Source organism: Mus musculus, chromosome 19 (genome assembly GCF_000001635.26).
Source record: "Mus musculus strain C57BL/6J chromosome 19, GRCm38.p6 C57BL/6J".
NCBI classification, from domain to species: Eukaryota; Metazoa; Chordata; class Mammalia; order Rodentia; family Muridae; genus Mus; species Mus musculus.
Window position 1 is genome coordinate 8,985,328 of NC_000085.6, and position 15,833 is coordinate 9,001,160.

Consider the following 15,833-nt stretch of genomic DNA (forward strand, 5'->3'; position numbering starts at 1 on the left):
GCATTACAATAAATAACTCTTGGTTTTGAGCGATTGCTGAATGCCTGCCAGTGCCTCCCACCCACCCACCTAGAGCACATGCAGAGGGAAATCCCTTTAAGGAGTGTAGATGTGAGTGAGAATCTTTCCTTTGCCAGCTGTGTGACTTAAGGTAAATCAGCAACCCCTCTGAGGCTGTTTCCTTATCGAGGACCTCCTTCTCAGGGTATGTGAGAACTAAGTGAGCTAACCTGTGAAAATCTGCTGCAGAATCACATACAGTGGGCATCATGGTAGGGGTGAGATAAGGAGGGGTGGCGTGGGATGGGGATGGACTAGAATTTCCACTTAGAACACTGAAAAAATTGTTATGTGTGATTCTCTGAAGCAAAGGTCTCACTTTGTAGCACAGGCTGGCTTAGAACTATATAATCTAGGCTGGCCTGGAACTTGGTGATCCTCCTGCCTCACTCCATTGAGCACTTAGATTCGCAGTCATGGAACCAGCATCACACCTGTCTGAAAACTTGAAAACAACCCCTTCCTCTGGGCTGATTAGGAAACTTCATGTCTGGTTCCAATTGCACGATCATGATCTTCAAGGATTTTAAGGATGGACGTTATCCTTTCTCTGTTCTCTTAGCCTAGACTTGGACAGGAGCCAGTTCCCAGACCATGCCCTGACCAGGCAATCTTGACATCCTTAACCCTGAATGAAGCGTCTGGACAGAAATCCCTGTTCTGTAGCTCCAAAAGCCAGCCATGTCCTCCTGCCTTCTTCCCTGTTGACCAAGAGGGTGGCCAGAACAAACACTGGGGCAGATACAATTGGCTCAGAGCCCAGGAAGCTGTCCCTCTTGGAGATGCAGAGTGCGGCAAAGTTGAGGTGCCTGGTGCCCGCATCTCTTCATTTCCTTCTTACTCTCCTGTGCCAGCCTCCTTCCTCTAACACTCCTGCCTGGAATGCACCTTGCAGATACCCTGTGTCTTTGGGCTTGCATCACATCATAGTCACCTTCCTGAAAGCCTAGGAATAAATCAATTTCCACTTGAACATGCATCAGGAAACTTGTTCTTTCAAAAAATAAAATGAAGACCCCATCCCCCACCCCATGCACAAAGTTCCCACACCCCACACACAAAGTTTCTCTGTGTTAGCATCAGCTGTCCCGGACTCACTCTGTAGACCAGGCTGTCCTCAAACTTAGAGAGCCTCTTGCCTCTGCCACCTACTCTGTTGGTAATTGATTAACTGGTGACTTTTGGGGGGAGAGTGGGTAGAGAAAAAGGGAGAAATTTACATTTTTTTGAGACAAGGCATTATGTAGTCCAGGCTTACTTTAAACTCTTATGTAGCCAAGGTCACAGATGACCCTGACTCCTAGGTGTCTCGGTCAGACAGCCTCAGAGTGATAACCACACTAGGCAGAAGTTTGCTTTTTATGGTTCTGCCTCTCTATAGTGCTTAAATTTCAAGGACCGGGATGAAGCTCAATTGTACAGTGTTCATTTTTCACATAAGAGAAATTCCTATTACTCATACAAAACACCTACCAAATGCCCTGACCCATTACGGAGGCATTGATTTAATGTCAACAGGGATTACCTAGCTAGTAGGATTGCAGAGTACTTCATTTTATTCTTGGTCTATATTTAAGAGGTGAAATAAACGCTATTTATGTGTAGACAGGGTCTTACTATGTAGCCCAGGCTGGCCTCAAATTCAAAGTTTGCCAATCATTGCCTCTTGAGTGCTGAGATTAAAGGTATGTATCACCATTTCTGGCTCAATAAGTGTATGAGTACCCATCTAAAATGAATAAAATAAAATGTCCTCTTTTTTTTTTTTTTTTTTTCGAGATGGTTTCTCTGTATAGTCCTGGCTGTCCTGGAACTCACTCTGTAGACCAGGCTGGCCTTGAACTCAGAAATCTGCCTGCCTCTGCCTCCCCAGTTCTGAGATTAAAGGCGTGCGCCACCATGCCCCGTGAAATAAAATGTCTTGATATGGTGAAGACTTGTAATCTCAGCATTTGAGAGGCTAAGGCAGAATTGTTGTCATTTGAGGACAACCAAACCTATATCGTGAATTCCAGAACAGCCTGGGTTACACTGTAAGACCCTGGTTCAGTAAATCAGGACTGTGGGCTAGGGGATGACTTGTTCAGGTAGTTGCCACCAAACCTCATGACCTCTTTGATCCCAGTGGAAAGAGAGAAGAGACCCTCACAAGTCCCATGGCCTCCACATGATCATGCACACTAAGTAAAAGGAAAAAAAAAACATGACTGGCTCTTGAGTTTTATTTTTTGAAATGTGTTTTGGCCTGATCCTCACTTGGTATCTCTGGGTGGCCTGGAACTTACTGAGTTCACCGTAGGGAGTGTGCTGGGAAGGGAGTAGATTTGGAGGGGGGGGGCTGTTAAGCCAATTGACAGTGTGTTTGTGATGTCTAGTGGGTTTGAGGAGGGGCAGAGAAAGAGAGAGAGAGAGAGAGAGAGAGAGAGAGAGGAATGTTAGTAGCCAAGTCTCTGCTTTGCCTGTCTTTACATGTCCATGCCTGTCTGAATTTCTACCTACATTTCTCTCCACCCTGGTGTGTCCATTACATCTGTGTCTGTTCTCTGTCACTCCCTTCTGTTGTCTCCCTCCCCCCATCGCCTGTACCCTGTGTGGTAACTGGACCTGGACACAGCCCCCAGGGCTGGCAGCAGACTTGGCTGATATTTTTAGCCTGCAAACATGTTTGCCATTTCAGAGGACAGGGCAGGGCTGGTCTCAGCCCCAGCCCACTCATGATCTTGGAGCGAAGGTGCTCCTGCCTCAGGCCAAGGTCTCAGTTCTCCAGCTTGAGGCCTCTTGGGGCATTTGGGAAGGAAGGGAAACTGGAGTGGGCAGCTGGGTAGCCACCTGCCAGAGAGGGTAGAACTCAATAGGGAAGGAGAAAAAGGGAGGTGCGGAGGGGGGATGCAGCCAGAACATCTCTGCAACCCCATCATTAAGCATTTAATAAAATCCACATAGAGTTAGAAGTGGCTGTGGGAAATGGCTGTAAATTGGGGAGCGGAGCAACTTGCAAATGGAAATATGGGGGAGGAGCTGTGAGAGGCGCAGAAGGCCTGGGAATGCAAAGAAAGTGCTGGATCTTGGGTTCCTCAAGCTTACTGGGGCATAGTGGTTCATGCCTTTAGTCCCAGGGTGGCAGAGGCAGGGGAATCTGTAAGGCTGTCAGTTCTAGCCAGTTCTGTGATGGCCGGGCTACACAGTCTGTGCTCCCTCCCCCAAATAAAATACCCAAAAGGCATGGGGGACAGAGTTTACAGGAGAGAGTGAGTTGTTCCATGGTGCGTCCAACAGCTGCAGGCCTGACTGGTGTCGCTGCAATGAAGAACAGCACCGTGGTGTGGTGCATAGGTGACTCCATTCCTAGGGGTCGGATCTAAGTCTTAGAGTCAGTGTGTTTTGTAGAAGAGGAGAGAGCCTGAAGGCGAGGAACGGGGCGAGGCTGCAAGAAGCCTGGGAACTGGGAGAGGAGGCTGGGGCCTGGGATTAATGTATCTGAGCTTGAGAGAAAGCTCAAAGGTCTGTGTGGAGGCTGGAGGTCGAGGTTGAATCATCTGAGCTTCTTGGCTCTTCTGCAGACTAGGTTGACTCTGGATTCCGACTGTGAATCTGTGCCCCTGCGTGCTTCCAGGAATTTCTTGCCGGTGAACACACACACACTGTTTAAAATGGGGTGGGAAGATCCAGAGCCGGGACAGGAGCAATAGATGGGATAGGGGAGGGGAAAAGGCGACGCCTCCTCGTCCCTGAGCCCCCTCAACCTTCTCCCTTCACCGGCCCATTCCAGGGTGGCTTCAGTGTTAGTCGTGCTCTCGGGTCCTTGCCCTATTCGGGCCCCGCCCGGCCCCGCCCTCTCCCCACAGCTCCGGGCAGACCCGCCCGAGTTACAAGAGCCGCCTCCGCGCACGGGGGCCCGGCCACTTGGAGCAGCTCTGCCGCGGGGACTGCACTGTCCGCCCTGCCAGACCCGCCCCGACTGGGGCTCGCCGTCGCCAGCAGTCAGCACTGCGACCTCGGGCCCTTCGCCGGCTATGGCTGCGTCCTGGGGCTGAGCCCGCAGGTAGGGAAGCGGAGCGCTGGGCGGTAAGGTGTGGGGCCAGGGTTCGGGCGACCAGGGGAGAGAGGGACTCGGACAAGGTGCATTTGCGGTAGTGTCACTACGAGGGTTCCGACTGTTGGGAGCAAACCTGGCCGCTTGCGGCCGCCGGGGCAGGCGACGCGTCACGCTTCGGGAGTAAAGCTCTTTCTCCGGAGTTGGGGCCAAGTTTAACTAAGTTAGAAAATCGCTTCGAAGTGTGCTTTGCTGCGCTTTTAGTTTTTTCCCGCGGATGTATTGTCGTTCCAACTGCAGTGCAGGGCGTTCCTGATCTGGTGGTCCCTGACCGATTCCATCTCTTTGGGGCGGCGGCTCAGAGCGCTACTTGGTTCCTATACCATGTTTACTGGAGAAGTTTCCAAGAGCCCCATCGCCCCTCCCGCGCCCCTGCACCGCGTGCCCCCTCTGCTGTCTTTCGCGGCTCCCCACACCTCCATCTCGAACTTCGCGTCCGGATTCCCCTCGGCCCCACCCTGCTCTGTACCACCAGCCTCTCCCTTTCTGGCTCCTAGCGGCGACTTTAACAGCTCCCCTTCAACTGCCCCGCCCTAGTCTTGCCCCTCTGTGTTTCCAGATCCAGAAAACTCCCTTCTTTCTCCAGGGCGTCGGAGCCTGGAAGTTTGCAGCGTGCCTCCCTGTGGGATGGGTGGGAGTGGGAGGGGGGGTGGGGGACATAATTAGGGAGATTCCTGCGCTGGGTGGGCGGGGAGGGGGCTGTGCAATCGACACAGTCCCCAGAACCTCCCTTGCTCCTTCTAGGGGCGGTGCTTTCTCCCCACCCCACCCCACTCCCAAACTCGTCCGGGCGGGATGGCCCCCGCCCCAGCGCCTGGCTGGATTCCAGCAGCCTGAGGAATGTAGTGGTTGGAGCCGGTGACTAATTCAAACCAGAATTCGGGGGTGGGGGTGGGGGTGAGGGGCAAAGCGGAGGGGGAAAGAGGCCGTGTGTAGGCGGTGGGGGCCGGAGCGCAGGGCGTAGGTGAAGGACTTCCCTGCTCTCCTTTGGAACCCTTCACTTTTGCAGTGCGCGCCAGCGGAGAGGGCGGGGGGCAAGATCCTACTGTGGGGTTGGAAAGGCAACATGCTTAGGGTGTGTGCAGAGAGCTGTGTTATGTAAGGCTTTCCCATGCAGGGAGGGGATGTGCAGTGTGCGGGAGCCTGGGCCTCCTCTGGCTGGAGCCCCTTTCAGTGCCGAGGCAGATTTGGGGGACGCAGAACCTTGGTGGCGTTGGGTTGACATCAGGGCTAGCTGTACATGGCGATGAGCACTGAAGACTCTTGGGGTGACCCGGGGATATCCTACAAGTCAAATGGAGTGGAGCCTTGACAACGTAGTGTCCCTGGTATGTGTGTGTGTGTGTGTGTGTGTGTGTGTGTGTGTGTGTGTGTGCTTGCCTGCTCACTCTATTGTCACTTCTGCACAATGTGACCACAGAAGATTGTGCGCATGATGTCTGGGTTGGCACCCTGGTTTGGCAGGGTGTGGCCCTAGGCTGTCTCTGAGGACACACGTGTCCAGGGGTACTTGTCTCAATGTCCCTGTTCTGTGGAGGGGATTTGCAGAAAAGCTTCTGGAGGTAGTTGGGGGGATGGGGGTGGGGGATCCTTGGAAAGTGACCTGGAATTCCCAGGAGAAAAAGGACTCCCAACAAATGGTTTTGAAACAGTTTGCCCTTAAACTTTAGCAATGGCAGGAACCATCTTACTGTACCTAACGTATACTAGATGGGATGAATTCACAAGATCCAATGATTCATGTCCTCATATCAATGATACTGTCCTCATAGGTGACTGGGAGAGGGGAGGGCACACAGGAAGATGCTATGGGCAATGTGGGCAATGTTTAGGGCCTCTCCCCACACTGAGAATGGCTTAGGTGAGTAGAACTGTTTTGGTCCTGCCCTATTAGGGAAGTCTCTGGGGGTAGGGTGGGTCTCTTTTCCTTTTCCCAAGCTGAATGAACTAGTAGCTTCCTTTTCTTGAAAAACTATGGGGGTGTGGGGGAGGGCAGGCCTGTATCTGGTCTGTAGAGTGTGCAGATTGTGCAGTAGAAGGGAACCCCTCATTTAAGGGCCACTTCCTCGGCCTGAGCTGAGTTATGGGGCAAGGGGAGTGTGGGAAAGGAACTGGGAACAAGGGAGCTGATCTAGTAAAGGACTGGAGGGGGGCGTAGGGATGACATCTGGAAGATGTCTGAACTCCTTTCTAAAGCTCTTGTCCCTAAGAGATTATGCAAAGGGACATTGTGAAGAGAACCAGGACATTCAGAGAGACAGGCACGTGAGTCATCCAAGACTTAGTGCTAATGGTTTGGAAGTCAGCAGTGATACCCTGAGGGTCTTGGCCTAGCACTCCACAGCTCCAAGTCCAGAAAAGGACAAGAGAGAGAAAGAGTAGACCGGGGAGCTCACTTCAGGCCTAGAGAGGCTCTGCTTAGAGGTTCAGAGCCCTACAGGCCTTACGCTCCACTTGGAACTGTCTGTCGGGTTCTGGCAGAGCACACCACTCTGAGCCTGAGGAGCTGGTTTGAGGGGTTGGGGTAAAGCTGTGGGAGTGGAGGATGTGTTGGGCACTGGGGTGTGGTCACTACCTTTTTCAGAACTTGGGAACTGCCTGGAGACAGACAAGAGAAGCAAACTGGGAGAGCTAGTCCGACTTCTGAAGGGATCTTTGCCTGGACACCCCCAAGTTTCTCTCCTTGGGGCTGGGCTGACCACGTGCTTATATTCACTTGGGTTAGAGGAAGGGAGGTGGCTGCCAATTTAGAATGTGCAATACACCTGGGCCCCTTCAGGCTTCAGCCAGGGCTCCCAGGAACTTGCAATTCCTTGAGTTGACCATTGGATCATCTGGCCGGCTTCCAAAGCCTTCTTGATCATAGTATCGTCCATGTCTGAGTGTGTCCAAAAAGTGTCCGAACGGGGGTTGTTGTGGCAATGTTTCTGCGGAAATGTCTGTGTACTTTGACGAAGCTCCCCCTTTCTCTTTCCTAGCCCCAGTTTCCGTTGGTGCTAAAGCTCAAATAATTGGTCTTGGGCCCGTCACTGTTTGCATTACAGGAGTCATTGTTCACTTTCAGTGAAGTTGGTGTTATTGCCTGTGAGAGGATGTCCTGTTCATGGGGTCCTCACACTGTGGTAAACCTGGATATGTCACCTCTGTTATCCTCCCGGGACTTGGAGGGCAGAGGCAGTGACTGATTGACTACTCTGGGGTACAAGTTCCATGTCAGTGTATGGAGACTGCACTTATGGACTCAAGTGAGCTCCTTTGTCCTGCACAGGTCCAGGCCATGACCTAGAGGCCCTCAAGGAGGATAGGGCAGTCTTGGGAGTATAGTCCCCACACATGGAGGTTGAGCTGGGCAAAGCATTGCATACGGCCTGTCAGGGAGCGGCATCCTGCCTGGTCCCTGGGGCCTGGAGCGGAGGTTCTGGGGGAAGGGGAAGTGCCTGGAGCTGATCCTGGCTACGTGTCCTGGCTAGGCTGGGAGTGGGAGGGAGCATTGCAGCCATCATTTGAAGACCTGGCTCTGAGTCTTTTTGCTACATGGCTTGACCACTGGGGGGCGAACATGCAGCACTTACTAGGGAGCTGGGTGGGGCACAGGGTATAGTCTAAACTGTAATCTACCCCACAAGGCAACAACAAACTTCTCCCTCAGGTTCCCCAACCATAGGACACTGCCCTTAGAGTTGGTGTTTTAATCTCAGAAGTTCTGTCTAAGGCCAATTTTTCCTTGGTGTTGTGCCCTGATGGGGAAGTTTCCACTGGGTAATACAATGCTGTCTTCAGTCTCTGTCACTAGGAGAGGTGGAGGGCCCCTTAGCTAGGGGAGGGAGAGGGACTCTCCCTTCCTGCTGGAAGTGAGAATTTAGAGCTTTAGGGCTTGCCACTTGTTCTAAAGAGTTGTGGGGAAACGTGTGTGGCCCGAGTCGAGAGAAGGAGTTGGAAACCAAGAAGCAGTTATGGTCCTGATTATGGCTGTCCTAGAAGTCAATGAGCAAAACCCAGCATGCTGGGGAGGGGGATGCTAAAGGAGGCTGGTGAAACGTCCTTCTGGTAGTTGTGGTGGCATGGCTGACGCTCGAAGGACAGACACAGTGGAAGGTGCACACCCTGGGATCTGAGTACCAGGTGGACAGGTGGCAGATACCCGCTGTGAGCCATAAAGCTTACCAAGAGGACTGCCTACGCTGGGAAAGGTGGGAGATGGAATTGACAAGGGTCTCTGTGAGCTTCTGCACGTGTGTAGTGTGTGTGTGTGTGTGTGTGTGTTTCCCCCTTATGTCTTTCTCTGAATATCCCTCCAATATCCAGGTCATCTGGGTCTTGTTGGTTTAATTAATTCTCTTTGATCTTTCCCTCCCATAAGTGGAAAGTTCCCTGTCCCATCCTCTACTTAAGTAGCCTCATTTGCCTAAAAGTTTAGATATTCTTGTCTTAGCCTCCTGAGGATTCTAGGTGACATGAGACATGAGGTTTACTCCTATAACGTTTTTTTGATTGTTTCTGACAGGATCTCATGTAGTCAAGGCTATCCTTGAACTCACTATATAGCCTAGGAGGGCCTGGAACTTGCAGTGATCCTCCTGGCTCAGCCTCTTAAGTACTAGGATTTTAAGTGTGCACCATTATGTCTGTCTCTGCTAAATGTTTGTTGTTTTTCTTGTTTTGTTATAAATGCTTTGTGTGTGTGTCTGTGTGTGTGTGCATGTGTGTACGCATGTGTGTGCATCCTCATGCTTTGGCACATGTATAAATGTTTTTAGGACAACTTGCAGGCATCAGTTCTCTTCTACCATGTGGGTTCTGTTGATCCCACTCAGGTTGAGTGCTAGAGAGAAAAGCATCTCTTGTCTTCCACGTTGGCCCAAGAGAGATCCAGAGTTAGGCTCTGGAGAGTTCAAGCGTTTGAAAATCTTAGGATTCCTGCCTCTTGGAGACACAGTCTCAAAGAGACCCAGAATAAAGGTTCCTTAAATGCTGGGCCCGGGGTACCTACAACTCTGCCTAGGTAGGGTCGTCATGAGGCTGGTGGAATGCAGGAGCAAGGCTTCTTGCCCTCTTCTGGTGGGTGCTTCCCTCTGGCTCATTCTCTCCTGCTCCAGCACAGGACTTGCTTCTGGGTGTTTGTTTGCCTTATGGGTGTTTCTCTGTGGTTTCCCATGTGTCTCATCCTATATGTATATTTGCGTCTTGATCTCTTTGCTTGGATGAAGACTGTTAGATTGGGGCTAGTCTCCATAGTCCTAAAATAATGATGTTAATTCACCCCTGTGGGAGTGCTTGTACACGAGATGAGACCCTAAGAAAGGGATAACAGTGGCACAGTCCTGGCAGGCACGGTTCTGCAGAATTCCTTCTCTCTCTCTTCTTTTTTTCTTGGTGAGAATTTTTTTTAATTATCTTTAATCTTTTTTTACAATCCAGTTGTTATCCTCCTCCAGGCCCGTCCTCGTCCTCTAACAGTTCCTCATCCCATTCCTCCTCTCCAGTCTTCAAGAGGATGTCCTCCACCCTTCCCCACTCCCCACCCTGTCAGGCCTCCCCACTCCCTGGGGCCTTAAGTCTCTTGAGGGTTAAGTGCATCTTCTCTCACTGAGGCCAGACCAGGCAGTCCTCTGCTGTATATGTGTCAGGGACCTGGTACTGGCTAGTGAACGCTGCTTGATTGTTGGCTCAGTGTCTGAGAGATCTTAGAACTCCTTCGCTTAACTACTGATGGCAGGTCAGTGTTCAGCTCTCTCTTTCCCTTTGGGGAGTGTTTATGACAGCATATCTATCGTCCTTCCGGGTGTGTCTCTCTGACTATCCAACCCCTCACCTGGTTAGGAGTGTCAGAGCTTTCCCTCTGGTGGAGATCTCTAATCCTAGCTATGAGTCATTATGTTCTTGGGATGGAAACTCCGTGTCCCTGGCCTCGTGTGTATGGCAGGTTAGTTAGAGCATGTGGGTGCAGGAGGATGGAAGGTTCAGTTACTAAGGCCCTCCCTGACGTAGGCGGAGGACTTTTTTCTTCCCTGAGTATTATGCAGATCCACTCCTTGTGTCCTTCTGGTACAGGCCTATTCAGCCATTGAGGTTCTAGGGCTTGGCTTAGCAGACAGAGAAGAGAGAGAGAGATAGAGAGAGAGAGAGGAGAGAATGAGAGATCCTGTCATCTTGACACATACAGTGGTTGTCTGTCGCTGCAGCAGCAATTGCCCTGAGCTCTCACCTGTGGGGAAGAGAGAACGGCCCAGTTCTCGGAGGACAGAGGGGAGAGAATGGTCTTCTGGAGGCCCCTGTTGCCGGGACTGTCTGTTGCCAGGACTGTCTGTTGCCAGGACTGTCGTCTGCTTTTGGAAGTCCTCTGGATCCGCTCACTACAGCCCCTGTTGTAGCAGGCACATATGTTTTTGCTGCATATATATATATATATATATTTTGTGATTTTGAATTACAGAAGGGGCATTCTGTTATGACATTTGGGCAGAATCATGCTCTATCTCTGAGTCCTTTCTGGTTTTTTACTTAGAGCATTCTCACTACCTCAGTCCTGTGTTCCCCAAGCAACCCTCTGCCTTAGGGGTTCTCCACGGCAATCCTGCCTCTTCTCATCACAAAGGATAACATGTTCATCTCTATTGGGTCATAGGACTGGAGCTAGCAGACCTGAATTCTCTAGGTCTAACCCTTCCTATTCTAGCCTCTGTGTATCTTCCTTTCCCTGTATGTGAGCAGCGGCCATGCTGTCCTCTAGGATGCTACTGGAGGGGAGATTTTGCATACCCTTGCTGTCTAAATATGGCAGTGACTGTTAGGCACCTGTAATGTGACTGTAATGGTATTACATTTTTAACTTTGAGCCAGGCATAGCAGAATACCTTTGTAACCTCAGAACTGGGAAGGTTGGAGGCATGAGGATCAAGAAGTTCTCAGCTACAAAGCTGAGGTCAGCTTGGACAATATGAGTCCCTGTCTCAAAAAGCTAAAGACCAAAACAAAAGACCCCACAGGGCTAGAGAGATGGCTTGGTGGTTAAGAGTGAGTACTATTCTTTTAGAGGACCCAAGTTTGGGACCCATGTTGAGCCTCTAACAACCACCTCTAATTCCAGCGCCAAGGGAACTCAACATTCCTGGCCTCAGGGGAACTTGCAGTCACGTACACATATGCACATATATACAAACACACACAGTTAAAATGAGTTTACATGGTAATTTATGTATATACGTGTAAGCCTGTGAGTGTGCGCCACATATGTAGAGGGATACATGGAAGCTAGAGGGCGTGGGATTCCCTGGAGCTGGAGTTGTAGGTGGTTGTGAGTCAACTGACTTGGCTGCTGGGCGCTGAACTCAGGTTCTGGGGAAGAGCAGCAAGCATTCTTTACCACTGAGTTATTTCTCATCTTCTTTTCCCCATGTAGTGTGTGTGTGTAACCATGGTAATTTAATTACTTGCCTAAAATGATTTTAGTTTTGGCTTTTGGAGACAGGCGCTCATGTAGCCCAGGCTGGCACTGAACTTGTGCTGTAGTTCAGGCCACCCTTAAACTCTTGATCTCCTGGCTTTCCCTCTTGAGTGATGAGATTATAGGTGTGTACTACCATGCTAGGCTAATCCATTTAAATTTAAACAGCTACATGTGGCTACCATGGTAGCAGCTCACATTTGACTCTTTTCAAGCCCCAAAGGCTTGTGATGAGTGACTGAATTGTGAAGAATTCTCCCAACCTTCAAAGATCTTTTTGATTTACCTGGAGGCCCGACTTAACCTTTATGGGAGGAGAGGGAGGAACATCTGGGCTGGCTACAGGCTCCATTAGTGGAGGACAGACCAAGAGCTGCTGCCCAGATGCAGAAAACAAAGTTTGTTGCCACCATGGCCTCCCATCTCTCGTATGCGTCACCATGGCTTTCAGGACCATGCATGTTGAGAAGGGAGTCCTTCTTGGCCAGTGGCACAGTAGACAGGTGCTTGGCAGACCCACTTGGGTAGGGCCAACCTGTGGCATGAGTCCGGTGGTTCCTTTTTGCTGTGGTTGAGAGCTTTTCAACCTCTTTCAACTTCGCTCATTAACCTACTGAGTGACACATACAGCAAGTCCAGGTTGGTCCTCAGTGCTTTCGGCATCTAAGGACCCTTGTTCCAGGGCTCAATCGGGAGAAGGAAAACTGTGGGAAGTGTACTTGGGTGCCTGGCCTAGGAGGTATTGCATTGACTAGGCTCTAGGCGTGACCCTATGCATGTCTGGAGCTGTTGCTGCAGACTGCAGTGACTCACTGTGGAAGGAGGCAGGGTGGGGCCACCATGTGGGTGAGAGTGAGCTGGCTCTCTTTCTCCTCTGCTGGCTCAGCACCAGGATGTTTGGCAGAGCAAGGGGCCCTGCACAAGGAGGAAGGCGGGGACTAGGAAACTTGAAGGGTGGGTGGCTTCAGTTCTTAGGTGTTTGAGCTTGAGACTTTTACTTTCCTGTTTCTGCTGGGATTCTGACTTCTAGTCTGGCTTCTCAGTGTTGGTCCAGGGTAGGGCAGACAAGCCAGTGCCAGTTTCAAGTTGCAAAGAGTCAGTGTGGCTTTACTCTTAAAGTAGCCTCTTTTGCCTGCTGGGAAGGGAGGGGGTGTTTCCCTAGCTCAAACCTGCACCAGCAGGCTTCTCTCTTGTTTTCTCTTACTCTCTAGCCAGCACCTGTGTTGTTAAGTAGGCCCATGATAAACACTGTGTTTATGAGTTTGTCAAGTTTGAGAACAGGTGTGGTGATCTAGGTTGTTGGATGTTTGTTTGTTTGTTTGTTTTGGTTTTGGTTTGTGTGTGTTTATCTTTTGTTGGTTTCTGCCTGAGACTGGACCTGCTGAGTGCCATGGGTTTCTAAAGGCTACTGTTCCATCCTGGAGGTTCGCTCCAGCACCTTGGAAGCCTCATTTATATTTCATTCCCCGAGATGCCTCTTAAGACTTCTGGAACATTGTGGAGCCCAGTTAGCCACACCCAGAGTCCCTTGTTTATCATTTGTATGGAGATGGGACTCAAGTGTTTTAAATTTCCATATCTGGCATAGGGAGTGCGTTTAATAAAGGTCTAGAGGATGCATGAGTGTTGGGAGGTAACGACCTCATGCAGTGTACAATTAAGTGCTGGGCTGGGCTGATTTCCTTTGCAGCATCTAGTATAGACTCGGACATGCAGGAGGTGATCGGGATACATGTATTTATGATTGGTTGACTAATTTCTGGATGTAAACAGTTTCAGGGTGGGGCTTTGGGCGAGGCTCACCACAATTTATAGAGTCCTTCACACAATTTCACAGGTATGCTTTTAGACGACTGCCAGTGGTATTTTGTGTGGGTGGCTGTAGCTCATTGCCATATTCACCATTCTGCTGGGTGCTTTCCCAGGGCACCTCTGCAGCCGATAGCTCATCCTATGGCAAGGAGGAACACCTTCACCTATAGTGTCTATCTTAGGGTCCACTGTGGGCATCCATATTGCCTTGACTAACTAGGGGCCCAAGCAAGGCTTTTGGCTTTGGGAACCTAGTGGGGATGGGATTGTCTTTGTCTAGGCCACTACCAGGAGCATGGCTATGGAACTTCCAGCGGGTAAGGGGTCCTTTTGGTCCTGGGGGCCTGGCTACAGATAGTAAGCTGAGTCACTGTCACTGGGGTGGATGCCACCATCCATGCTTAGAGAACAGTCTCACATGAGTGAAGAGGTATAGACTGAAGTTGGCATAGCGGAAAGACCCGTAGAAATATATGTGTCATCACCCTCTTTATGTGCACTCCAGGCAAATGGGCTTTTCAGAGTCTCAGCCTCTGCTTGTGACTGTAGGACCAGTTATTCTAGAGACTGATGAACATGAGCGTTTTGTGGAGCCTTCGTGGAGCTGCTGCTGTCTTATATTTCATCAGTCTGCATGGAACTCTTACTATTTCCATGTTCACAGACAAAGAAACATAGGTTCAGAGAGGTTAAGTGTCCTTGGCAGGAGTCCGATAGCTGGGAGGACGCAGATGTTAGAAACCTATTCCACTTTCCTTTAACCTCATTTTCTGTAGCAATGGGCTTCAGAGTCATGTAGTTACTAAGTGTAGTGGGGACCAGAGTTTTGGCCTGCCCTGGGGTTCAGTATTCATCTGTCATTTGGGTGGTAGCTCACTGAGTTTTGAGAGGATGGGGGTGAATATCATGGTGAAATTTTTCCTAGGTTGTGTGACCAAGATTCGCAAAGAAAGAGAGAGAGAGACCGATACAGAAAGAGAAGAAGGAGGGGCGGGCTCCTGGCAAGGCGTTTGCTCCTGAGCAGAGTCCTGCAAAGGTTAGTAAGTGGAATGGTGCAGAGGAATGGAGGATAGGATCGGGCATGCTGGACACTTGGTGTACCATTTGGACCTGTGCCATGGGTGGATCGAAGGGCAGGTTTCCCCCTTTCTGTCTTTATTGTGTATTGTGAGAGCTTCCACAGTGGAAAGACATGGAAGAGACCACCCTCCCCCAAGGAATCCCCAGGTGAGCCAGGGCTGAGGGAGCAGCTTGGGCTCTATTCCCTGGATGTGCACAGCACCAAAGATATCTGGTTCTCTCATATACCATACTACTCTCCATGTCCCCATGACTAGAGCTCTGTTCTTTCATCTCATCCCAGATGGAGAAGGAGGAAGAGACAACCCGGGAGCTGCTGCTGCCCAACTGGCAGGGCAGTGGTTCCCACGGGCTGACCATTGCCCAGAGGGATGATGGAGTCTTTGTTCAGGAGGTGATGCAGAACTCCCCTGCGGCCCGCACTGGGGTGGTCAAGGAGGGTGAGTCTCCTCAGGATAATGACTGGGCCCTGCGGGGGGGGGGGGCAGGAGGCAGGGGGACAGGCAGAAATGACCAAATGACTGTGGAAGGCCTGGGTCTAACAACATAAGGAAGGTCAGTACCCAAGCCCTGTCCCTTGCTACTCTGTGTCTTGCTTGTGAATCTCAGGGGAGGTAGTCCTGTGGAGTCTTGGATACCGACTGTATCTTCAGATCTGATTCTGCGCTTCTCACCAATTCTGCAGCTATGTGTAAAATAGTTGGCCTTTCCAGCTAGTTTCCTCCTCTGTGCTTGAATGGGCAATACTATGTCTGTGTGGTGTTCGTGAAGCTAAAGGAAAGTCAGTTTTAGTGGCTGTTATGTGGTGCTTTCTTGAGACCTGTGGGTCTTTACCTGATTGTTGTACTCCCTTACTTAGGGGACCAGATTGTGGGTGCCACCATCTACTTTGACAACCTGCAGTCTGGTGAGGTGACCCAGTTGCTGAATACCATGGGGCATCACACTGTTGGCTTGAAGTTGCACCGTAAAGGGGACCGTTCCCCTGAGCCTGGACAGACCTGGACCCATGAAGTCTTCAGTTCCCGTAGCTCTGAAGTGGTTCTGGTGAGTACCTGGTGACCCACCTTTGTTCAGAACTCCCCCACGATCCTGATGGCTTCTTGGCCTACTTCCTGAGCCTTCCTTCTTATCTCTTCTTCTGCATTCTCTTGTGACTTCTCTCTGCTGGTTTCTTTCTGTTTATATGTGGCATGTGGCTGGTTCCATTCCTACAAGTATAGTGTTCCTTCAGTCTCTTAAGACTATGCCATGGTGAGGGAAACAACTCAAGCAGTGGGGGCTTAGGTGCCAAGAGGAAGGTTGGCTGCTTTACTCTGAAATGACCTCACTGGTGTTCAACCT

At 50.6% G+C, this 15,833-nt stretch overlaps 1 protein-coding gene across 10 annotated transcripts in view; it reads left to right on the forward strand.

The window, feature by feature from the left end:
* Positions 1 to 3,956: 3,956 nt before the first annotated feature.
* Ahnak (AHNAK nucleoprotein (desmoyokin)) overlaps positions 3,957 to 15,833 on the forward strand; it is an 87,652-nt gene continuing 75,775 nt past the window's right edge. For 6 of the 10 annotated variants that reach the window (NR_104460.1, NM_001286518.1, NM_001039959.2 and 3 more), the window contains exons 1-4: positions 3,957 to 4,102; positions 14,335 to 14,445; positions 14,773 to 14,929; positions 15,349 to 15,536. Coding sequence is in view for 6 of the 10 variants with exons in the window: in NM_001286518.1 (NP_001273447.1) it covers positions 14,773 to 14,929; positions 15,349 to 15,536 (345 nt within the window). In the remaining 4 variants the exon portion in view is untranslated. Of the gene's footprint in view, positions 4,103 to 5,070; positions 5,482 to 14,334; positions 14,446 to 14,772; positions 14,930 to 15,348; positions 15,537 to 15,833 lie in introns of those variants that run through there. The other 4 variants (XR_877686.3, XR_877685.3, XR_877684.3 and 1 more) reach the window with 2 other exon arrangements.